This window comes from Mustela nigripes, chromosome 13 (assembly GCF_022355385.1).
Source record: "Mustela nigripes isolate SB6536 chromosome 13, MUSNIG.SB6536, whole genome shotgun sequence".
NCBI classification, from domain to species: Eukaryota; Metazoa; Chordata; class Mammalia; order Carnivora; family Mustelidae; genus Mustela; species Mustela nigripes.
The window spans coordinates 45,005,204-45,029,536 of record NC_081569.1 but is presented as its reverse complement, the minus strand read 5'-3'; the positions used below and the strand labels follow the sequence as shown (position 1 = coordinate 45,029,536).

At 44.3% G+C, this 24,333-nt stretch overlaps 2 protein-coding genes across 2 annotated transcripts in view; both read left to right on the top strand.

The window, feature by feature from the left end:
* The window catches only part of DPP8 (dipeptidyl peptidase 8), a 65,336-nt gene extending 58,185 nt beyond the window's left edge, over nucleotides 1-7,151 (top strand). Inside the window, exon 21 of the mRNA XM_059372284.1 lies at nucleotides 2,938-7,151. Coding sequence (XP_059228267.1) covers nucleotides 2,938-3,060 — 123 coding nt within the window. The 3' untranslated portion in view covers nucleotides 3,061-7,151. The remainder of the gene's footprint in view (nucleotides 1-2,937) is intronic.
* Nucleotides 7,152-22,866: 15,715 nt separating this feature from the next.
* IGDCC4 (immunoglobulin superfamily DCC subclass member 4) overlaps nucleotides 22,867-24,333 on the top strand; it is a 44,352-nt gene continuing 42,885 nt past the window's right edge. Inside the window, exons 1-2 of the mRNA XM_059372073.1 lie at nucleotides 22,867-22,987; nucleotides 24,068-24,297. Of these exons, the coding sequence (XP_059228056.1) occupies nucleotides 22,867-22,987; nucleotides 24,068-24,297 (351 nt within the window). The remainder of the gene's footprint in view (nucleotides 22,988-24,067; nucleotides 24,298-24,333) is intronic.

Below are 24,333 nucleotides of genomic sequence, written 5' to 3'. Positions count from 1 at the left end.
GTACTTCTTTCACAGATTATTATTCCTAAGAGTGAAAAATATTACTTTTTCCGTTTCATGTCTCAGTTGACGTTTAGGATTTATGTAGATAAACTATGAGCTGTTTATCTGTAGCAGCAGTTTTCAAGCATTTTGGTCTCAGGACCCCTATGCACACCAAAGAGCTTTTGTTTATGTGGGTTTTGTCTGTCTGTATTTCTCAAAGAACATATTAAAACTAAGAAAAATTTTGTTTTTTAAAGTTTATTATTTAAGTAATCTTTACACCCAGTATGGAACTCGAACTCACAACCCCAAGAACAGGAGCACATGGTCTTCTAACTGAGCCAGCTAGGCATCCCCAAAACATAGAAAAATTTAAAAATACTTTTTAAAAAATAATAATCAACTATTACATATTAACACAAATAATAATTTTTGTGTGGGAGAAAAACTATTTTCCAAAATACAAAAAAAAGAAAGAAATAGCATTGTTTTTACATTTTTGTAAAATCCCTTTAATGTCTGGCTTAAGGAAGACACCCGGATTCTCATATCTACTTCCAAACGCAGTCTGTTGGGAAGTGTTGTTTTGGCTAAAGTATACAGTAGTTTCCCATTATGTGCAGTTCTGCTTTCTGAGGTTTCAGTTAACCCTAGCCAACTGAAGTCCAGAAGCAGATGATTGTTGGGGTTCCTGGGTGGCTCAGTCTGCTAAGCGTCGGACTCTTGCTTTCTTCTTAGGTCATGGTCTCAGGTTGTGAGATGGAGCCCCATGTCAGGCTTCATGCAGAATGTGGGGACTGCTTGGGATTCTCTCTCTCCCTCTGCCCCTCCCACTCCACACTCTCTCTCCCTCTCTAAAAAAAAGAAGAAGAAGGCGTGGTTAATCCTCTTTCTGACATCATGTCATGTCACTAGTGGCCCAACGCTAAATCACAGGGCCTGTTACTCACTTCACTTAGTCTCATCATGTAAGCACTTTATCTCCCATCATTGCAGGATGAGTGAGCGTAGTACAAGATATTTAGAGAGAGAGAGACCACACAATCAGGTAACTTTTATTACAGTATGTTGTTAATGGTTGTTTTATTTTCTTACCAGTTATGTTTTTAATCTCTTACTATGCCTGAGTAAGTAATAAAACTAAACTTCATTGTAGGTATGTACGGGCAGAAATCTGGTATCTTTAGGGTTTGGTACTATCTGCTGTTTCAGGTATCCATTGTTGGTCTTGAAATGTATCCCCTGTGGATAAGGGGCAACTATTATATGAAGAAAATTCAGCCTCACAAAATATGTAGTTAAGAAAGGGGAGAAGTATTTTAGCTTTTTCAGATAATTGTGGATGTTCTTCTTGGCTACTACACCAAAACTGGACAGATCTTAGTTTCTTAAAGGTTAGTTTTAGTGTGGAGTCTGACACCACTTCTAAAACATGTCATACTATGTTACATTAAAATCTGTTGGATCTTGTTCTTCTAATGGATTTTTTACATATACATTGGTCATCTGAAAGATACTGGTTCACTGTGTGAGGTTAGTCTTCTCAGTGTTGATTCATTTCATTATACGGCATTTTTAAAATCACATATATATATATTTTTTTACATTATCTTTTTTTTTATTTTATTTAAATCACATATATTAATATTACACCCCTGATCTCATCATAAAAGTCTTTAAGTTTGGGGAGGCTCATGAGCTAATAGTAGCAGATGCAAGTCTTCCAGAATTCTAATTTTTACTTAAAAGCTCAAAATTTATCATTGGTGATGAATACTATCAGTGTTGTCCTTGAAGTGACAAGCTCACTTCATTCATTTTTGTGCAGATGTTTGCCAGATAACCAACTCTGTATCACCAGTCACTCTTTCAAGATGTCACTCTTTCAAGTTGAAAATGGAGTTCCATTTAAGAAATGGCAGTGCAGCGGGGTGCCTGGGTGGCTCAGTGGGTTAAAGCCTCTATCTTCGGCTCAGGTCATGATCCCAGCGTCCTGGGATCAAGCACCACATCGGGCTCCCTGCTCCGCAGGAAGCCTGCTTCTCCCTTTCCCGTTCCCCCTGCTTGTGTTCCCTCTCTCTTCTCTCTGTCAAATAAATAAATAAAATCTTGGAAAGAAAAAAAGAAAGAAGTGGCAGTGTGGCTTGCAACTCAGTTTCATAAGTGCTTTTCCTTTAGACACCCTATAGCGGAAGTGCTTTCTGCTTTCTTTCCATTGTATCGCCACAGGACATTCATGCATTCATTCCTTTAAGATTTTATTTATTTATTTGACAGAGAAAGACATAGTGAGAGGGGGAACAGAAGTAGAGGGAGTGGGAGAGGCAGGCTTCCCACTGAGCTGGGAGCCTGATGCCGGGCTCAATCCCAGGACTCTGGGATCATGACCTGAGCCGAAGGCAGATGCTCCATGACTGAGCCACCCAGGTGCTCCTACCAGAGAACATTTAAAAAGACATCTCTTCAAGGGTTGCAGTTTAATAAACTTTCGGTTTTTTACTATAGGTGTGTAGTGGTAAAGAATACGGTGACATCCAATACAATTAAAATGTCACTGCCTTGATTCATGCTAAGGCACTGGCACATTTATTACCCATCATTGCTTTTGCACTATTGGTGCAAATGCCAACACAGTGAATAAAGGCAAATTGTTCTGAAAGTGGTTTTGACCTTGCATATCCCTTGAAAGGGATTCTAAGGACCCCAGATGTCTCTAGATCACACTTGGAGACCCAGTGATCTATACATAAATCCTTCTGTAAGCCTTGGAGTGCATAAGGAATGATAAAAAAGGGGGAGCGGCCTTTGTGTCAGATACATGTGTGTAGTATCTTGGAGAGGCTGTGTTCTGTATTACTAATCCTGCTGAAACTCTATGGAAAGCTTTGGAAGGAGATATATTATTCATTTCTCACTTTCTGTATTTTGATTTTTTTGTTATTGTTATTTAAGATCTATCCTCAGGAGAGACACAGCATAAGAGTCCCTGAATCTGGAGAACATTATGAACTGCATCTTTTGCACTACCTTCAAGAAAACCTTGGATCGCGTATTGCTGCTCTGAAAGTGATATAGTTTTGACCTGTGTAGAACTTTGGTATACACTGGCTATTTAACCAAATGAGGAGGTTTAATCGATAGAAAACATGGGATTGATCATCACATTTTGATACCTGCCACATCTACTTCTGAAAGTACATTTGGTGCCATGCAGGCGTCTGCAGCTTGTGGATAATAATCTAATAACCTCACACACACACACAAAATTGAATGACACGTATTTCTAAAGGACCCAGCAATACCATGAGAATTACTGAAAGAAATAAGACATTAGCACCATGTATCCATACTACCTTATTTTCACTTCTTAATAGCATTATAAAATTCATGGACTTAATTAGTGTATTTTTACGGTATACTTCTGAGTTTGTTAAAATATGATGTTATTAGTGATTGGTTTGGTTCAATTCCGGAAACTCTGACTAGTTACAGATTTGATAGCACTTAAATGTAATTGAATAGCTTATGCTTCATTGCTTGGGGTGTATCCAGCATGTTATGAACTAATCACTATTAAACCTATGACTTAACCAGTCATTAATGACTTTCCAAGGATAACTTAGTGGCCTCCTAAAAACACTTATTTTGTTTCATTCAAGCTCTGACCAATTTTAGCCAATTTCAGCTGTATCTAGTATAAATAGTTTTCTCTGATGATATGACAGAGTGGGTTTTTCCTTTCATACAAAGGCAAGTAACTGTACATGTAGCATGGTTTAATTAGTCTTATAATACTGATAATTACAGGCAGAAAAATTTTAATCAAATGGTTGGAGCTTAAATATTTGCAGGCAATATCTTCTCCTTTAAGAAAAGGGAAAAGTACACATTGATTTGTATTCTTCAGAAAATTTAGTGGGGCTAGTTTCCATTGAGTTTTCCTTACTGAAATGTTCCAGCGTTCTAGGGTGATGGAAGGGAATTGTGGCAGGATGGGAGATGCCAGGGTGTGGAGAATGACAGGGGAGGAAAAGGAGAGGATCTGCTTAAGAACCAAGTAGAAGTAAAATACGACCAAAAATCCTTATGAGAAAGTTTGGGGGGTGAAATTTAAACTGCTAGAATGTTAGTTAAGGAAACCAGAATGAAGAAATCACTATCTTGCCAACACAGTTACAGACTAACATTATTCAGGGAGGAAAAGTTCCTTAGTTATTTTTCTAATTTTCATTTTTTGTTATTTTCATCTTCATTTTGGTAACCTTACAAATTTAAACTTTTTAAATTATTTGAGCATCTTAGATATTGTGAACTTAAAGAGGTATCCAGACCACCTCTCCACCATAAACTGATCCCCAGCTAGCCATGGCTCTATTTTTAAGCATTCAGAGCCTCTAAGCAATGTCTAAAATGGCCATGACATTTTCCTAGTTTAGCCCTAGCACTTGACTGTTAAGGGAGCTCATAGGCTTTCAGGTGCTGATTGGAGTCTGTCATTTTAGAGCCTTGGGTGTTATTGGGTCACATCACCAGCAGCAGAGAAGGCACCTGTGAGTTTGACCCTTTTTATCACACGCCTCAGTGTTTGGAAAGTTGTTTCTGGTACTTTTAAACAACGCTCTAAGAAAAATTGCTCTTTTTTTCTTTCTCACTACTACAGAGAGTAGATTTCTCTCGTAGAGAGCACAGCCTCCATTAGTAAGGGTGATGACCGTGCATCAGAGGTGAATTCATCATTGAGAGCCACGTGGGAGGTGGGGGAGGTCCAGAAATGGCAGGGTGACCTGGTGGTTTTGTCCTTGGGAAGGGGATTGGGTTTTATTGTTTGTGTATTTATACTGTATTATAGGTACCACTTTCCCTTATTATCTGTGTATGTATTGATTTTCTTGTTTATGATATTTCCCCATACCAAGGTGTGTTTATATTTTTTTCAATGTTAAATTAAATTGATTTGGGTAATTTTTCTTCCCAAGAAAGTATTTTCCCCCTTGATTTAGGTATATAATCTGACTACCAAAGGTGGTTTTTGTGAACTGATTGGCCTCCAGGGATCTATCCTTATATAATATGCAAAGTGGAAATGGTATCCAGTCATTTTTAGACATCTACTCATTTGAAACCTCTTACCCAGTAAGGCTGTTTTATTCAAATGGCATCTCTCATTTTACCGAAACAAACCTTGAAGAACCTCATGTACTCTTGAATTCACCAGTGTTTTCCTCTTGCCTCTCCTTCCCTCTTATGACAAGGGATGCCTCTGTTATAAGCTCCAGTTCATTAAATGCCATTCTCCTTCTGTAGGGGGAAAATATGTGACTGATTTCACATCCAGAAAGACAGTTTGACTGAGTTTCATTTTAAAAACTGAAGTGGGAAACATCGTAGTCATTTCAAACAATCAGTAGAAATGTCACTAAAACTCTTCACACCCTGCCTATGGGTAACATCTGAAAGGCTAAGAGTATATAAAAGTAGCAACATTTTTTGGAAAGAGCCAAAAAGCACTGGGTTAAACATCCAATGGGGTAGGTTTTGCAGGCTTGATAAACAGGTGCACTCGAGCAGTCATCATCAGGTAGAGTTGCTTATGCATTGTTGAGCAGTGGGACTCAGAATCTCCTTAAGATTCATCTGGATGCTTATTGCTAAAAAGAAATGCAGTCTTTACTCTTAGAAGTTTGGATTTATTGATTTGGGTGGAGATCAGGAATCTGCATTTCTAACAGTCTTTCCAGGGTGATCCCGAAGTTGTTTGTGGGCTACTTTCACAAAGTCTTCTGAAGAGAATGGAATTGGATTGAGAAAATAATAGGTGATTTTTACACTGGACTGACACAGTCTGCTACCTAAAGCAGTAGCCAATGTAGCTGCTCATCTGTGATCACTGCTGGGCCCTTCTTACTCTGAAAGAAGCAGAAGGTATTGTAAATTATGTATCCTCTTTGTCTGGAGATTCATTTTGGAATGAAGGGTCTTCTCTTGATGCCATTGCTGGCTCATTTCGAAAGACTCGTACAAGAGGATGAAGTCACAATGCATGCATTACTTTTTAACAGAATGAGATATAGATATTGATGCTTACTTTTTTTTACTTACTTGTTTTATTCCTTACAGAAAGTGTATCCCACCTGTCTGTAACATAATTCTCTCTTTAGGTGGAATGACTCCTATAAGATCTCTCACTCTTGTAGAATCATAAATTTTTCAAGCTGTTGTATCTTTGATATAATCTAATGTTCTCGTTGGTTAGAGGAGGAAGCTACATGTAGAGAGAGGAGAAAATATACCCATGGCCATGCAGCCAGTTAGTGTTCAGTTGGTACTAGACTCCATCCAGATGCCCTGACTCATGGTAGTATAAATGATATGTAGAAAAGGCAAATTTTTAAAGAAGTATTTATTAATATATTCCTATGAAACATTTTAAAGATAACATAAAATGGTTAATTTTTCCATTCTAAAGTAAATGCTAAGCATGCTTATTAATGAAGCAGTACTTCTAATTAGTATATGACATTCTGAAGTTAATTAAAACTGTTAACCCTAAATGTGTCTTCCTAGTAGTGGGGGATTTGGGAATTGGGATATAGAATAGAGTGCTTGTTTAAGCCTGGGAGCCTAACTTAGAGCTATTTGAAGTAAGAAAAGAGACATGGCCATATCTAAACTAAGAGATTTGCAGGTGAGTGTCCATTCCCAGCAGACATAAATTAATAAGGAAACTTCCCTGACTCCCGCTTTCCCAACCCTACCCAGCCTCACCTATCCACCTTGCAGCCTACATTATAGAGACATGTTAGTGTTAGGTGCTGGCTCCTGCTTTTCTTATTTTGTCAAGAGACGGTTCTAGGTAATCAGAAGGGACTTTCAGAAGTCCCTCACAGAGAGAAAAAGTAATATTTGTATGTTTATTTTTGAATAACCCAAATACAAATTTATGTTGTGTTCAGCACAATTGGAGTTCAGGTCTTTAATTTTAGAACATAAAGTGCCTGCTGTTTTAAGCATTGACTTGTATAAAAAGAATTGCATGTCTCACTCCAGTAAGTTTATGGGTTTTCTCATTTTCAGCTACATGGCTTTTAATCATGTAAAGTGAAACATTAGTTTTGTTGCATTTTATTACAGGTTCTTTGTTGCAATAAAGATGCTGCTAAAATTAATTGATGTAAATGTTCCTTCCCCCCATCCCTTCCCTATTTGTAGTCTTGCCTTGATTAGTGGCAACTGTGATGTGATTAATACACACGAATGAGATCATATGCTTGCAGTGGAGAAAGGAAGACTGCAAGATGATTACATGGGGTTTCTAGTAGAAACACTAGCCAAAAATGCATCTAAATACAAGGGGAGGTGTGGAGGGAGCTATTCTTTGCCTGCAAGTGGTGGTGCCTAGAGCCAGCAATTAGCATTTCCTTCCTGAGCAGCTGGGAGTTTCTCAGGGATGCTACTTGGAGTTTCCAAATAGTGGTCTCTGCATGCTCCCTGGGAAATTTCAAGAAGTTCGGTGTAATACTTTTTTCAGAGGTTTCTTTGACAGGTCTCTGGTCTGTTGAAGCTGTACTGGGGGAAGGGGGAGAGAGGAGGAGATGAACCCCTCTAAAATTAGTAAATTTGGGTTTGTCTGATAGTCCTTCCAGTACAGGCACTTAATCTGGATTCTCTAACCCTCTAAAGCGATATGCAAAATATGAGTGGAAGTGCATTCTGGGGAGAAAGGCTTTGGCTTCTCCAGATTCTTGAGGAAGGATGATCCCCCAAGAAGAAGCACTGCTGTATTATGTATTAGGTTTATAACCTTTTAATTTTAAAACTTTTTTTTTTAATTTTTATTTAACAGACAGAGATCACAAGTAGGCAGAGAGGCAGGCAGAGAGAGAGAGAGAGAGAGAGAGGGGTAAGGAGGCTCCCCGCTCAGCAGAGAGCCCGATGTGGGGCTGGATCCCAGAACCCCGGGACCATGACCCGAGCCGAAGGCAAAGGCTTAATCCACTGAGCCACCCAGGCGCCCCTAATTTTTAAACATTTTAAATTATTTTTAATGTCCCCTCTATTATTTATTTATTTATTTGGGGGAGAGAGAGAGCATGAGCAGGAGGGGCAGAGGGAAAGGCAGACTTCCCTGCTAAGCAGGTAGCCAGATGTGGAGCGGGATCCCAGATCCTCGGTCATGACCTGAGCCACCGAGGTGCCCTGAATGCCCCCTTATTTAAGTAAACTCTATCCGCAACATAAGGTTTGAACTCGCAACCCCAAGATCAAGAGTCGTGTGCTCTATGGAATGAGCCAACCAGGCGTCCCAGGGTCTTAAAACATTAATTTGTATACAGAAATTACTAGAAATAAAGATGATCTTGGGGCACCTGGGTGGCTTGGTTGGTTGAGTGTCTGGCTGGATTTTAGCTCAGGTTATGTTCTCAGGGTTGTGGGCTCCACACTCAGTGGGGAGTTTACTTCTCTCTTTCTTCCTCTTCCCCTACCCCTTCCCCCTCTTCCTCACAAATAAAAAATACATCTTTTAAAAAAAGATCTTTAAACAGGGCATTGCTATAGACCAGTGCTTCCTCATGTTTCCACCTCATGACAGACACACACACACACACACAAGAAGGCATTTGTATGATGCTGAGATGCTCTGAAGCATACACATAATCTCATGTATGGCATTCCAGTTGGGAAACTTAAAGACTACCTTGGTCCCTCTCTCTTTTTCCCCTAAACTTATATATATATACATACATATATATGTGTGTGTGTGTATATATATATATATATATACACACATACATACGTATATGTGTGTGTGTGTGTGTGTGTATTTTTTTTTTTAAATAATCACACCCAAAGTGGGGCTCAAACTCCTGATCCCAAGATCAAGAGTCACATGCTCTTCTGACTGAGCAGCTAGGTGCCTCTTCCTTGGTGTCTTTAATTCAGCTTAGATCTATTGCTAATCAAAAATCAAAGGTTTGGGAGTCTGGGTGGCTCAGTGGGTTAAAGCCTCTGCCTTCGGCTCAGGTCATGATCCCAGGGTCCTGGGATGGAGCCCCATATTGGACTCTCTGCTCCACGGAAGCCTGCTTCCTCCTCTCTCTCTGCCTGCCTCTCTGCCTGCTTGTGAACTCTGTCAAATAAATAAATAAAATCTTAAAAAAAAAAATGTTTCTGGAGTATCTGGCTGGCTCAGTCGGTAGAGCGTGTGACTATTGATCTCAGAATTGTGAGTTCAAGCCCCATGTTGGATGTAGAAATCCCTTAAAAATAAAATCTTTAAATTTAAAAAAACAGCTTTCAACCTGGCCATGAACATGCTGCAGATACTGTGCTGGCAGTGCAGACATCCCAGTGTCTAGGGCTCCAGGGCACCAGTCCTGTCAGGGCCGTGAAGCCTTCAGACTTCCCTCCCGCCTAACCTCACCCACTCAGAGGTCATGAGGAAACAATGATTGATCCCTTGGTGCCTTGAGGGGGAACAGTGAAACAACTGCAGTATGAGAATCTCATGATTGTAATTTTATTTGGGGTTTGGAGTGGTTCCAGGAATTACCAAGATTTAATGTTTTATCAGCCTGGTTCAGTCCACAGTTCTGGTGCCCTGGCCATGCCGCCCTAGAGGGGGTTGAGCTCCCGCTAAAGTGGATTAGTTGGGGCTCAGCTCTGATTCAGCTGAGTTGTTGAGTTTGCTGTGTGCTTCTTACTGAAAGCTACTCTCTAGATTGGCTCCCAAACTTGAGTTACTGAAATAGACGTTTGGAGAAACAAACTTCTAGTATTCAGTTTCAGGACTCTTCCCCACCCCCCAAGCCCAGTCCGCTGCTATCTTGACTGGCACCATGCAAAAGTGGCATAGGTTAACATGCTAGTTACAGGGAACAACTCTTTGCAGGAAGGTCCTCTGGCTAGGTAGGTTCTAGAAACCACACTGCTCTTCTGTAGAATGAACTCTCCATGTTAGCTGGTCTCTGGGCATATAGGTGGTCATAGTGGAGTTTGGTTGAGTGCCTTAGGATGTGATGCCTTGCCAGCTAATTGCTTTGCATTATCTCTCAACTGTCCATTCCTCCTCGTTCCTCTTGCTGCTCTTCTGCCTCAGTCTAGGACCTGTAAGGTCATGGTGGGTGACTAGCTGCTCTCTAACTAGCCTGGGTTTGGTGTGAAGAATTCGAAGTGACGGGCATCTGAGTGGTGCAGTCAGTTAAGCATCTGATTCTTGGTTTTGGCTCTGGTGGTGGTCTCAGGGTGGTGAAATCCAGCCCACATCAGGCTCCGCACTCATCGCAGATTCTGCTTGAGATTCTTTCTATCCCTTTCCTCTGCTCCTCTCTCCACCTCTAAAATAAATACATCTTTTAGAAAAGAAAAAAAAAAAAAAGAATTCCAGTTGACTTTGGGGCATGCCTGGGTGGCTCAGTTGGTTAAGCGTCAAACTCTTGATCTCAGCTCAGGTCTTGATCTCAGGGTTGTGAGTTCAAGCCCTGCCCTGGGCTCCATGCTGGGCAAGGAGCATGCTTTAAAAAAAAAAAATTCCTTGTGACTTCAAAGAAGCTGGCTCTCAACTTTCATTCAGCAAATATTCAGTAACAATCAGGCGCCATGCCTTTGGTAAGCCATGAGAAAACAGAAGAAGAGGACACAGCCCTTTCCCTTGATAGGTGCTCAGGACCAACTCACTTCCTGCCTCACTAACACACCCAGCAGGACACTGCCACTTCCTTAAATGAACATTATATTCTCATGTTCCTGCTCTAGTCCCTAATCAAATTGAAGGCCCTGGGTCACATAACCTTTCCTCGCTTTCCCTCACATAGGCTCTTCAGTCACCACAAGCATCCTGAGGGATTCCTCTTTTAATTAAGAGAACACATACTTTGAAGTCGGACCCAGGTTCCTCTAGGCATCCTACAGAGATTTGGGGAATTTTCTCCCCAAGATAAGTGGGATGGCAAGATGATAGCAGCATTGGCTCTGGAGCCTGGCTTCAACTTTTGCTTTTGCTACTTGCTAGCTTTATGGGCTTGGGCATGTTCACATAACATTTTGACCCTCCATATCGTAAGTATGAAACAGGAATAGTACCAGAACCCTCCTCAGCAGATTGGCGGTAAGGATTAAATTTGCTCACTGTACTATAAAGCACTTCTTGCCTGGTGTGCAACATAAGTGCTCAGTAAAGGTTATCTCAGACTGAACACTTAATTTTACACCATACTGTTTGCTTCTCCAGTTAGAGTACACATTCTGAGAGTAGGCACTGTATTTAAACTTGGCAAGTTCTTCCCACCACACAATCCCGCAGGAATGGCTTCTTACATACTTGAGTAGCAATTTTCTCTCTTTTTTTTTTTAAGATTTATTTTTTTTTTAAGATTTTATTTATTTGACACAGAGAGAGAGATCATAAGCAGGCAGAGAAGCAGGCGCGGGGGGCGGGGAGCAGACTCCCCGTCGAGCAAGGAGCCCAACACGGGGCTCGATCCCAGGACTCCAAGATCATGACCCGAGCCAAAGGCAGAGGCTCAACCCACTGAGCCACCCAGGCACCCAAGATTTATTTATTTATCTGAGAGTGTGAGCAGGGGGAGGGACAGAGGGAGAGAGAGAACCCCAAGCTGACCCCTGCTGAGTGCGGAGATCCAGGGTGAGCTCGGGCTTGATCTCACAATGCTGAGACCTGAGCCCAAACCAAGAGTCAGATGCTTAACCAATTAAGCCACCCAGATGCCCCTCAAACAATTTTCAAATTTCAAATATCTTGACCTTGCTATTTAGGTTCCCAGGCACCCATCTACCCATTCACTAATAGGACTGCCTAAAACAAAACAAAACAAACCCACAAAAACCCAAATTCTCCCTAAGTTAAGCTTTTAGGACTGTTTCTTTGAAATGTCATTGGAATTTTTATTTTTTGTCCCCCACTGAGCTGTTAGGCCCGGAGAAGTGTTGCTTCTTAGCCCTGGTGGCTATCACAATTGCCTGGAGAGCTTTTAAAAATGCTGATATCTGGGTCCCTCCTAAGATCAATTAAATCACCATGGGGAGGCAGGTCTGCTATCTTCTCTCTTTTTTTTTAGGCGCTCCCAAGGTGATCCTACTATGCAGCCAAAGTAAAGGTAGAGCAATGGAAGATGGTGTTCACGGAATGTTCACACCAGGACAGATTCTTAGAAAACCTCTCACCTACTGCTTGACTTCACAGATGAGAAGCTGAGGCCCAGAGCCAGGGAGTGATTATTCTGTAGCCATCCCAGCTGCTTCAAGTCCACGCTGGAGCTCAGATCTGCCAGCCCTGTCTTCACCTCCCAGAGCAGTGTTCTCCCAAACCAAGGCTCAGCGGAGGAATTTGCCAGAGTGAGGAGGCTGAGACTGCCAGAAAGGCTCCAGCAGAAGTGGAGGGAGTAGAGGAAACCTCAGGGCTCCAGGCCCTCCAACCACTGTTTCATCAACAGCAGCTTAGTTTCTGACATATACGAGACTGGGGAAACAAACATGTTCTGCAGTTTAAAAGAAGAGATCAAAAACCAGTAACCCCCCCCCACCACCATCATTTTACAGATGGGGAAACTGAGTCCCAGAGAAGACTGCAAAGCCATTCAGCTGTGAAGTGGCAGAGCTGGTACCCAAAGTCAGGCTGACTAAACTCCCTGAGGTCCCAGCAGGGGAGGTGACTCTCCCAAAAGGCGCAAGACTAGTTGGGAGCTGGACAGATGCTGGAATGCAGTCTCTAGGGCTCCTCCTTAATTTCTCAACATGTAAGATGCTACCCTTTTAAGATCCTGATATCAGAAATATAAAAATGTGAATAGGAATGTATTTTAGAAGGAAATATGGCATTTGCCTGAAATCTGAGTTCCTTCAGGGACTGAGATCATGCTGAGAAAGCATGTCCTGGGTGGATCTTGGATAGAAATCTCCTTGAACTTGCCCAGAGAAAGAAGGGGGAGCATGGGAAAGACTAGAGAATTTGGAACCTGATAGACTTGGGCTCAAGTCCAACAGTCGTGATCTTGAGTAAGCCCTTTGCTTCTCTAATCTTGGACAAAGTGGGGTTCTAATACCTCCTTCACGGACTTGAGGTGAGACCAAAGTGCTGAGCACAGGCCTCTCATGGAATGGGGGCGCAGAAGTGGTTGATGAAGCTGATAGTGGCATTCCTGCCACTGGTTTGACACCCCCCCCCCCGCCTTCCCACTCCAAAGAGTGCAAGGCTGCCAGTGGAAGCAGTCCACTCTCCAGGACCTGACTTGTCAGGCCTGATCCCTAGGGAGAAGGGAGATGCTGGGTGGGGAGAGGAACATGACTCAGTCCCAAGGATCTTGGGAGAACAGCAAGTTCTAGGATGTGAGCAAGGAGGGTGGGTACAGAAGCCTGCAATGGGGGTGACTGGACTTGGCCTTGGCCTCAGATACTTCCCACCTGCCTGAGCCAACAGCTGATCTTCCAGGTTGTACATTATTAGGATGAAGGCATCATTGTTGGTAAGGCCCAGGTAGGAATACCATGTTTTACCTGTGACCAGGTAACACATTGCCCTCAGTACCAACTGCTACCATTTGTTAACGGTGAGCACCCACCACTTAGAGTATTTCCTCATGACAGTGTCTTGTTCAATTTGATTTCCATGATAAGCTAGGAGACATCAGTTAGGTATTAGTATTATTCCACCCCCCCCCCAACCATGGCTTTCCTACCCCACTCCCCAGAGAAAGAAATTAGAGCTCAGAGAGGTTGTACATCTTCCCCAAGGTCAAGTGAAGAAGAGGAATGCTAAGTCAGCTTCCCTCATCCATTAGCAAGCAATGTGAATTGAACAGTTGCCATGGCCTGGCTCATGGTGAGGGATCCAGGGATCTGAAGATGTTCAGAGGAGCCAGACACATTCTCTATTTTGCAAAGATTCTCAATCCAGATGTGGGGATGGCCATGTAAATGAAAGATGACGAGTGCTTTGTGAGCTCCCAGGAGGCAGAGCAGGAGAGCAGTCAGGAGTGTGGGCTTTGACCTGTCCTGACTCCCACTGAATCAATTCCTGCTGTGTGACCTTGAGCAAGTTACTTAACCTCTCTGTGCTTCAGCTTCCTCTTTTATAACCTAGAACAAATCATGATCCTACCAGATGGAGTTGCTACAGGCTCTGATAGGAGAAAATGCATGCCAAGCTCCTAGTATCTGTCACATAGCACTCAACAAAGAGGAGCTGTTATTTTTTTTCTGGGCAATGGGAAAAAAAGATGGTCAGGGAAGGCTGCACAAAGGAGGTAGCATTTGGATTAAGTTTTGAAGAATGAGTTTCCCTAGGTGGGAGGAAGTCTTCCCAGGCAAAGAGAACACCTTACACATGGGCATGAAGGGGTAAAGCTGCAGGTGGGGGAGGTAGCTGGCTGACTGGGAAATGGGGATCTGAGTGTGTGTGTGGCGGGGGGAATGAAAGGAACAGGCAGATGGTTGGGGCTGGAGTGTGATGGGCCTTGAATAATGAATGCTAAGGGGGCTGTGCCTCTGCCCCTCACTCTTCTGCTTGCTTCACCTCCACAGGCTTCGTTTGCCTGAGAGACTACAGGAGAGAGCGGGTCATGGGGTAGACATGCTCTGATGGGAAACAGTGTAGAGGAAAAAGGTTGTTGGGCAGGACAGGCCTGGGCAGGGAGGATACTGGCTCCCAGAGGCTGTGGGTGGACACAGTCACCAGCAGGAGGGGGTGCAGCTTCCGAAGAGGACTCGATGGGGCACGGGGCTGGCTCAGTTGGTAGAGCATCCGACTTTATTTTTTTAAGATTTTTATTTATTTATTTGACAGAGAGAGATCACAGGTAGGCAGAGAGGCAGGCAGAGAGAGAGAGGGAAGCAGGCTCCCTACTGAACATAGATCCCGATGTGGGGCTCGATCCCAGGACCCTGGGATCATGACCTGAGCAGAAGGTAGAGGCTTAACCCACTGAGCCACCCAGGCGCCCCAGCATCCGACTCTTGATCTTGGTGTTGTGCGTCTGAGCCCCACGTTGGGTGTAGAGCCTACTTAAAAGAAAAGGGCATGGGGTGGCCATCCCGCCAAGGTCGGTGTGTTCAGCATCTGCAGAGGACCCAGAGCCCTGGGAGAGAGCGGGTCTCAGCCCCATTTTGCCAGATGTGCAAGGTTTTTGCAAAGGGGTACCAGAAAGCCACCATCTGAATCTAAAGCTTGCTGGGGCAGGCTGGCCTTGAGCAGAGGTGGGTGTGTGGGAGCATACAGGACAGGAGCTAGCTGTTGGGTGCAGCAAGGCGGTGATGGGAGTGGGGCAGTGGATCAGTGCTTGCCTGCAGCACAGAGAAGGAGGGATGATTCAGGGCAGGAGGGCATCTGACTGAACCCTACAGAGAATTGTGTCACCTTTTTCTCTTTTTTTAGGGTTACTTTTACCCCAATTTCACAGACACATAGCTTTATAGAGTCAAGTTCTAAAACAATCCTCTAAATAAAATGTGTGTAATGTTACTGACTTTTTCCAGTTTTCATGCATTATTTAGTGGCATTTCCACTATGCAAGCTTAGAATTTAACTAGTTTCCTTCCCATTTTCACCAAACATGCACATTTCCCATCCCCCTCTTCTTTTCAATATAGTTCCACGGTAATTTTACTTAAACTAATATTCAGTGCTTACACATCATTAAAACTATGCAAATGTATTTAGACATAGTCATTTTCATTCATGCAGAACTTAGTTTTATCTAGTTAATAATTATCTCTTTTAAAATATATATATTTGTTACTCAATCCCAAACTTGTCACCCTTTCCATTGATTTTTCTGTTTTGTTTAATTGCCAGTATTTCCATTGTTTTCTGCAACACATTTTCGTTGCCCACATACAGCATTTCAGATATTTAATGAGTTAAAGAGGTTTTGATTGGCTAGTCTAAGAACAGAGCCATCATCTGTCATGTCAGTTCTTTAGGGAAATATGTTCCGATTTTCAGGCAATTGTTTTATAAACATACCGTAGGCATGATCACCTGTATAATGCCAGTTTCTGCCCTCAGGGAGATTCCAGTGTCATCTGAGACACAAAACGGAGACAAACTAATTATGTAAATGAAGAAATCCCCATAAAAGGCAGAAATAATCCAGGATCTATTGAAAGATACGAGACCGTGGGTGAGAACCTGGTGGTCACTTTGAACTCACTTTGAGTTGAGTGTTAAGGGCCTGTATACAATTTTTCCATTATGGTAAAATATACCTAACATAAAATTTACCAGCAAGCCAGTTTTCAGGGTACAGTGGCACTCGGTACTTTCACACTGTTATGCAACCGTCACCACTATTTATCTCCAGCACGTTTTCAACATCTCAAACTGGAGATTATTCTTTTTGCCACTAAGTTACATTGAATATTTCCAATTCCAGAAATAACACATTTCCCATGTTGACATATTGTTAAAAACACAGAAAAGCAGGGACGCCTGGGTAGCTCAGTTGGTTAAGCAGCTGCCTTTGGCTCAGGTCATGATCTCAAGGTCCTGGGATCGAGTCCCGCATCGGGCTCCTTGCTCAGCAGGGAGCCTGCTTCTCCCTCTGCCTCTGCCTGTGCTCGCTCTCCCCCCCCCCCCCGATAAATAAATAAAATCTTTAAAAAAAAACAACAACAACACAGAAAAGCACAAAGAAGAAAGGAAAAACATCCCATAAGTCCATAAATTGGTTAGCGATCTAGTGGTGAGGGGTGGAAAGGAATCTCAGGTGGAGAGGAGATGCCTCCCATGGGCTCAGAGGGCTTGAGCAGAGGCACAACTCAGGAGATACTTTTGAATGCGAAGGGAAGATACTGTAAACATAACTACCTTGTGTATCTTCCTTAAAAGGGGATGAATCGGGGAGGGAGGCAGTTGTGGTTCTAACAGTAAATCCAGCCCAGGACAGACCCCAGCAGCTGTCTGATTATCTAGAATTATGTAACAAAGCACCCCAAACTCAGTGGCATAAAGCAGTAGCAGCCATCTGTTATTTTCACTGGGTGTCCCAGTACTGGGGATTAACTGGTCTCGGGGTCTCCTATATGGTTGTAGTCAGGGCCTGGGGTTGGACGGGGAGAAAGTCTCCTCCCACATTTGGCTCCTGGGCTGGAACAGCTGGGGCTCCTGTCGCATCTCTATTTTGTCCATGTGATCTCCCCTCATGGTCTCCGCAGCATGGCAGCTTCAAGGTGGCCAGACTTCTCACAGGTCCATGTCCCCCAGAGAAAGCCAGGTGGGAGCCGCATCTTCTTTTGTGACCTGTCTCAGAAGCCAAGCAGCCAAGCAATGTCACCACCACCACATCCTCTCCCTTAGACCTGAGTCCTTAAGTCCAGCTTGTATCCAAAGGGAGGGCAAGTAGATTCTATTTCTTGATGGGAGAAGGGCTAGAGATCTCGTACCCATGTTTTAAAATCACTACAGTGGTGGATTTTGTTATCTACACTAGAATGGTCTGAATGCCACAGAACCCCACTGTAGGTCCTGCAGAGCATGTGGTCCTTCAGGTCTGGATTTCGAGTCCCAAAGCCTACTGGGATCTCAGAGCTGCTCAGGCAAGTGTTTCCCAACATTGTTGGAAACTCCACAGTAATATGCTCTCTTGAGGACTCCCTTAGTGATTCAAAGCTTTCATCAGTTTGGCATGGCATATGATAAATGAGCAACTTCTTTTCACATTCACTTTTATTTATTTATTTTTTTTTTAAGATTTTTATTTATTTATTTGAGAGAGAGACAGTGAGAAAGAGCATGAGAGGGGAGAAGGTCAGAGGGAGAAGCAGACTCCCTGTGGAGCTGGGAGCCCGATGCGGGACTCGATCCCGGGACTCCAGGACCGTGACCTGAACCGAAGGCAGTTGCTCAACCAACTGAGCCATCCAGGCGCCCTCACATTCACTTTTAAAAACATTAATTGGGGGGGCGCCTGGGTGGCTCAGTGGGTTAAGCCGCTGCCTTCAGCTCAGGTCATGATCTCAAGGTCCTGGGATCGAGTCCCGCATCGGGCTCTCTGCTCAGCAGGGAGCCTGCTTCCTCTTCTCTCTCTGCCTGCCTCTCTGCCTACTTGTAATCTCTCTCTGTCAAATAAATAAATAAAATCTTAAAAAAAAAACATTAATTGGGATCTTAGTTGTTGTTGTTGTTTGTTTTTTGTGTGTGTGGGTTTTTTTGTTTTTTGTTTTTTGTTTTTAAGGTCGTAATTATTTATTTGACAGAGACGCAGGGAGAGAGGGAACATAAGCAAGTGGAGTGGGAGAGGCAGGCTTCCCGTGGAGCAGGGAGCCTCAGGCAGGGCTCCATCCCAGGACCCCGGGATCATGACCTGAGCCAAAGGCAGATGCTTAAGGACTGAGCCACCCAGTGGCCTCCATTAATTGGGATCTTACTATATGCTGTGCACTGTGCTAGATGCCAGGAAAACAAGAGTGAGCAGGACACATGTGGTCCCTGCCACAAGGAGCTTACTGTCTAGAAGTAGAGCTAGACAATTCCATAAAGAACAGTTACAGTCAAGTGTGCTAGGTGGTCTGGTAGAGGCTTCAGCTCACAAAATAGTTTCTCCAGTTCTGATCTCTCTGCTCAGGTGAAAATGACATTTCTAGAGATTTTACAAGTTTGCCTGGATGCCATGCAGGTCCCTCCCCCTCAGCATGTTAAATTGAGTGCCCCGCTCCAATCCTCCCCTCTTCCCCAAGTCCTTTTTCTTTGATAGCATCCCATCCACCTGGTCAAACCAAGGGAAACTGCGGTCCTCGATGGAGACTTTTCCAGGTCTCTCGACTTCTTCATTGACGGGCCCCCAACATGTTATTTCTTTTTTAGAATGGTCTCAAAGGAGTTATTTTAGGGGCACCTGGGTGGCTCAGTGGGTTAAAGCCTCTGCCTTTGGCTCAGGTCATGATCCCAGGGTCCTGGGATCGAGTCCCACATCAGGCTCTCTGCCCAGCAGGGAGCCTGCTTCCTCCTCTCTCTCTCTGCCTGCCTCTCTGCCTACTTGTGATCTCTGTCTGTCAAATAAATAAATAAAATCTTTAAAATAAATAAATAAATAAATAAAAATCATCAATTTAGGGGCAACCAGCTGGCATAGTTGGTAGAGCATGTGATTCTTGAACTCAAGATTGTGAATTTGAGGGGCGCCTGGGTGGCTCAGCGGGTTAAAGCCTCTGCCTTTGTCTCGGGTCATGATCCCAGGGTTCTGGGATCAAGCCCCACATCGGGCTCTCTGCTCCATGGAGAGCCTGCTTCCTCCTCTCTCTGTGCCTACTTGTGTTCTCTGTCTGTCAAATAAATAAATTTAAAAAATAAAATAAAATAAATATATCTTTGGGGCGCCTGGTTGGCTCATTGATTAAGCATCTGCCTTCAGCTCAGATCATGATCCCAGGCTCCAGGGATGGCGCCAGGCTCCCTGCTGGGTCAGAAGCCTGCTTCCTTCTCCCTCCCTGCTCTTGCTCTCTCTTGCTATCCCTGTCTCTGTCTCTCTCTCAAATAAAATCTTTTTTAAAAAATAAATCTTTAGGGGGGACGCCTGGGTGGCTCAGTTGGTTGGACGACTGCCTTCGGCTCAGGTCATGATCCTGGATTCCTGGGATCGAGTCCCGCATCGGGCTCCCAGCTCCATGGGGAGTCTGCTTCTCTCTCTGACCTTCTCCTCGCTCATGCTCTCTCTCACTGTCTCTCTCTCAAATAAATAAATTAAATATTTAAAAAAAAAATAAATCTTTAGGGGCACCTGGGTGGCACCTGGGAGATCACAAGTAGGCAGAGAGGCAGGCAGAGAGAGAGAGGAGGAAGCAGGCTCACTGCTGAGCAGAGCCTGATGTGGGGCTCGATCCCAGGACCCTGGGATCATGACCTGAGCTGAAGGCAGAGACTTAACCCACTGAGCTACTCAGGCACCCCAATTGATGATTTTTAAAACCCTCTTCCCCATTTAAGAAGTGGTACATGCTGATTTTAAATTAAAAAAAAAAAAAAAGCATGACTTGTCAATGAACAAGATTGTATCTCAAATTTGGGGATCGAATGTACACTAAAATCTAACCATATGGTATAGGATCAAAAGAAGACAAAACTTGCTTACATGATATGATTGCATATTGTGCTAACATTCAAAAAAACTTTAACATTTTTGAGCTTTATTTATTTCTGAAATATAAGAGATTTTAGGATCTGTTGGGAAGTATTTCTCTATGAATAACATTGTAGATACAGTCAGTCTGCCTTTCTGATAAGCGAAAAGCCAAATGACATTGAACTATCATTAGATTTTAGTTTTAAACATTGGCTTTGCATATTCGTGACCAATGACTTCTGATTAGAAAACGATATCATTCTTTTCTGATGAGGTTCAATCTGAGGCAAATTTGCAAAATTATCGTTCTCTCCTCAGCATCAGGTTTTTGTAGTATAGCTATCAGTGCTCCTCATACTTCCTGATGGTCCAATATGGCTGTAAATTAAATAATGCATAAATAAGATTAACAACAATTTAACCTGTTTAGTGGTAAAAAGCATGACAGTGGTTAATGATGTTCACCTGAACATGCTCATTAGCCATCTGTGGTTATCTACTCATGAATACCCCATACCCCCTTGGAGGCATTCCACGGCACCATTTGAAAGGAGGGATATAATGGAGTATTTTATTGATGGAGTTAAAAAAAAAAGATATTAAGATGAATACCATATCCACTTTTAGTGGCGTGAACTCTTTGGAGGACCTTCTCTGAAACGTGCATCGGCCCTCTTACTTTTCTCAATAATGAAGCTGAGGCCCAGAGAGAGGAAGGAAGCTGGGCAAGGTCACAGAGCAAGGTCACAAGCAAGAGGAAAGACAAGCACCATGACTCTTATTCCTTACAGCGATTTGGCTGTGGCTTGAGCCTGTTACACAGGTGTGGTGTCCCCACCACAGTCTGTATGTTCAAATATGAATACAGAGAAATTAATTGTTTTTTTGTGTGTGGCTTACGGATTTAGTGACACTCTTTATATGGTGATATGTTGTTGGTTGACTCATTCATTCAGCGGACAGTTGAATTGATTAGTTGCTCCCCAGGCAACAGTACATGGCCTGCCTCATCTAAGCCTAGCGTTCTTGTTTGGCTTTATCTCCCACCCTGCCCTCCTGCCCAGTTCATACCTGCCACATTCCACTTACACTGATTCAAGTATTTGTCTCCTCTAGAAACTTTCCCTTCTTCCCCCAAGATCCAGCCTCAATGCCCCTCCTCCCTGGACCCCATCACAGCCTATATCACACATAATAGGAGTTGCCTGCCTCCTTGTCTGTCTCCCTCATGGTGCTCAGCCTAGCAAGAACCATCTTTTTCACCACTATGCTCCTGGTGCCCAGAGCAGGCTCTGCCCTGTAAGGGCTGGTCCATGGATATCTGTGAGGTTAACTATCCGATCTGCCATTTCCTGGACTCTCACACCACTGGCCTCTGCAGAGTGTGTTTCTTCCCTCACCATCAGCTCTACCCTCTTGAAATTGTCAAGACCCAAGTCAAACATCCCCAACAATCAATAGTTCTGGGAAGACTTCTTCCTCACCTACCACCCCCTCCCCCTCCACACATAGACCACACAGTTCCTCCTCTTGTTCCCATTCTCCTTACCACCCATGTCACTTAGGACACTACTATCCCTGTGGGCAGGGACTTGTATCTTTTCTGTTGGCCCGCTGGCATCTACAGAGCTCCAGGTCCTGGTCTCGCTGCTTGCAGTTCAGCAGGGAAGCCAGCAGACAAAACCCCCTGTCCTCAGGAAGCTCTCATTCTGTTGAGTGGACAGCCTAAGAATAAAATAAGTCAAACGTAGAATATGTTAAAAAGAAGGGGGGTAAGGAGAAGGGGGATGTTGCGAGAATGGGAAGAGTGGGGAGACAGAGTTCCAGACTGAACTAGGTAGGCAGAGCTCTAGAGGATGGAGGGAGGCAACTGGCCACCAGGGCTTCTCATCATAAAAAAACTTTGGCTTTTGTGGAACCTGGGTGGCTCAAGTCGCCTGAGCATCTGACTCTTGATTTCAGTTTGAGTCATGATCTCAGGGTCCTGGGATCAAGCCCCTCGTGTCACTCAGCAGAGGGTCTGCTGGAGATTCTCTCCCTCCATCCCTCCCCCTTCTCATGCTCTCTCTCATACACATGCTCTCTCTCTAAAATAAATAAGTAAAGCTTTTTTTTTTTTTTTTTTTTTTAAGAAAGACATTGGCTTTTGCTCTGAGATGGAAGGTACTGGTGGGGTTTGTGCAGACACGTGACATAATCTTTTGCACATTTTAACAGGACAACTCATGCTGTATTGTGAAAAGACTGAAGGGCACAAGGTCAGAGAGAGGTGAGAGGTGATGGTACTTGGATCAGACGGTAGCAGGAAGGATGGAGCTGCTGGGACCTGAGACAGGGAGACTCTGGGAGGTGCAAATTTAGCACGGAAGATCAGGGCTCTGTTTTGGACATGTTAAATCTAGATGCCTAGTAGACAGCCAATCAAAATACTGAGCAGGTGTTGAGATATAGAAGTCTGGGATTTCAGGGGTCCAGGCTGAAGGTATATGTTTGGGCATCTTTAGCATAAAGATGTCAATTTAAGCTCTTTTCCTCCCTGGCTGCCTGAAGCTCCACCACCATCATGAGCAACAATAATTAATCTGGACTAGGAAGTTCATGACCAACAGACTACTTTAGCAGAAACAAATGGTCATTGATGTTCTTCACTCTGGAATGGTAGAAATTCAGGGAAAACTAGCCAAACCATATAAGACCACACCAGACATCATCTCTGTATTTGGACTCAGAGCCCATTTTGGTGGGGGCAAGAGAACTAGCTTTGGTGTGATTTATGATTCCCTGATTATGCAAAGGAACACGAACCCAAACCATGGTTTGCAAGACATGGCCTGTATGCGAAGAGAAAGACCTCAAGAACATGCAAAAGGAATGCAAGAACAGTATGCAGAAAGTCGGGGGACTGGAAAAGCCAATGTTGGTGCTGGCAAAAAGTGAGCTGGAGATTGGACAACAGAAGGAGTAAAGATGCTGCAGTAACTATCTATAACGGTGATGGTGCCAATTTTTCATGAGAGAATAAGCTAAGAATTTTTTTTTTTAAGTTGTTGTCACTTCGAGCCTTGTTGACAAGCTGACAAGCTGAGATCACTAAGAGAAGCACGTGGGCATACTCACCTAAATCAATGGGCCTGATAATAAATGAATATATGCCAGATTCTGTTAGATCTGCAAAGTATGGGTCATTATTAAGGGTAACTAGCAATAAATGAGTAAGGCACCTACCAGGTACAGAGCCAAAATGGCTTTAAGTCATGGGAACACTGGAGACTTAAGGAATGACAAATCATGGCATTTTGGTCTTGGAAAGGACCTTAAACAGGTCATTTAATCTGAGCTGCTCTCCCTATCCTAGCCTGATGATTGACCCGGTTTTAGAACAAGAATAATGTGTGGGATATTGAGGCAACCAGTCTGGCCAGAGCAGGGAAGGCATCACATTGAAGAATGAGTGGGAAATTACCTTCTGAGTCCGAAAACCTGGGTTTCCAGATGTAGGGTTCTGATCCTAGATTTACTGCTCCCTAGCCTCATGTCCTTGGGCAAGTCACTTCACCTCCTCCATCCTCCGTTTCCCCGTGTGTAAATGGGAGCAATCAAACCTTCCTTGTCCCTCCCAGGGTTGTAGAGAGGTCTAAGTGTGGTAGTGCTTGGGGCAGAGCACCCTCGTGCCGGTTTGATTATTCCAAGAGGAAGAGGAGGAACCCAAAAGAAGTTTCCAGCCCGGAAAGGCAATGGAAATGAGGGTGAGGAGGATACTGTCCTGTCCTCAGTGCGTCTCCTGGAGCAGCCTGTGCAGTAACGAGGACTCAGGCCAGGATTTGGGCTATAACGGACTGGGCTCGAATGGCAAGATGGGCCCGCGGGGCAGAGACCTTGACTCTGCCGCCCCTGAGCCTGGAACCGAGATGGAGGAGACCCTGAAGCAGCGACGGGGAGATGAAAAGGACAGACCGAGGCAGAAAGAGACCTAGAGACAGGGAGTCCAAGGGACAAACCGACCCATAAACCAGCGGCCCAGCTGAGGCCCAAGGCGACCCGGAGAGGGCGAGGCACCGGGGCGCAGACCCCGGCGGAGCAGAGCCCCGCGCCGCGCGGGGTCACGGTGCGCGGGGCCCGGGTCCCCGGCGGGCCCGGCGGCCGCACTCGCTGGGCGCCCCCGCCCCGGCTGCTCGCCCAAGATGGCGATGGAGGGGCGGGCGAGGCGGCGGCAGCCCCGGCCCCCGCGCCGGCCCCCGCTCAGGCCCGGGCCCCCGGGGGCGCGCCCCCGCCCGCGGCG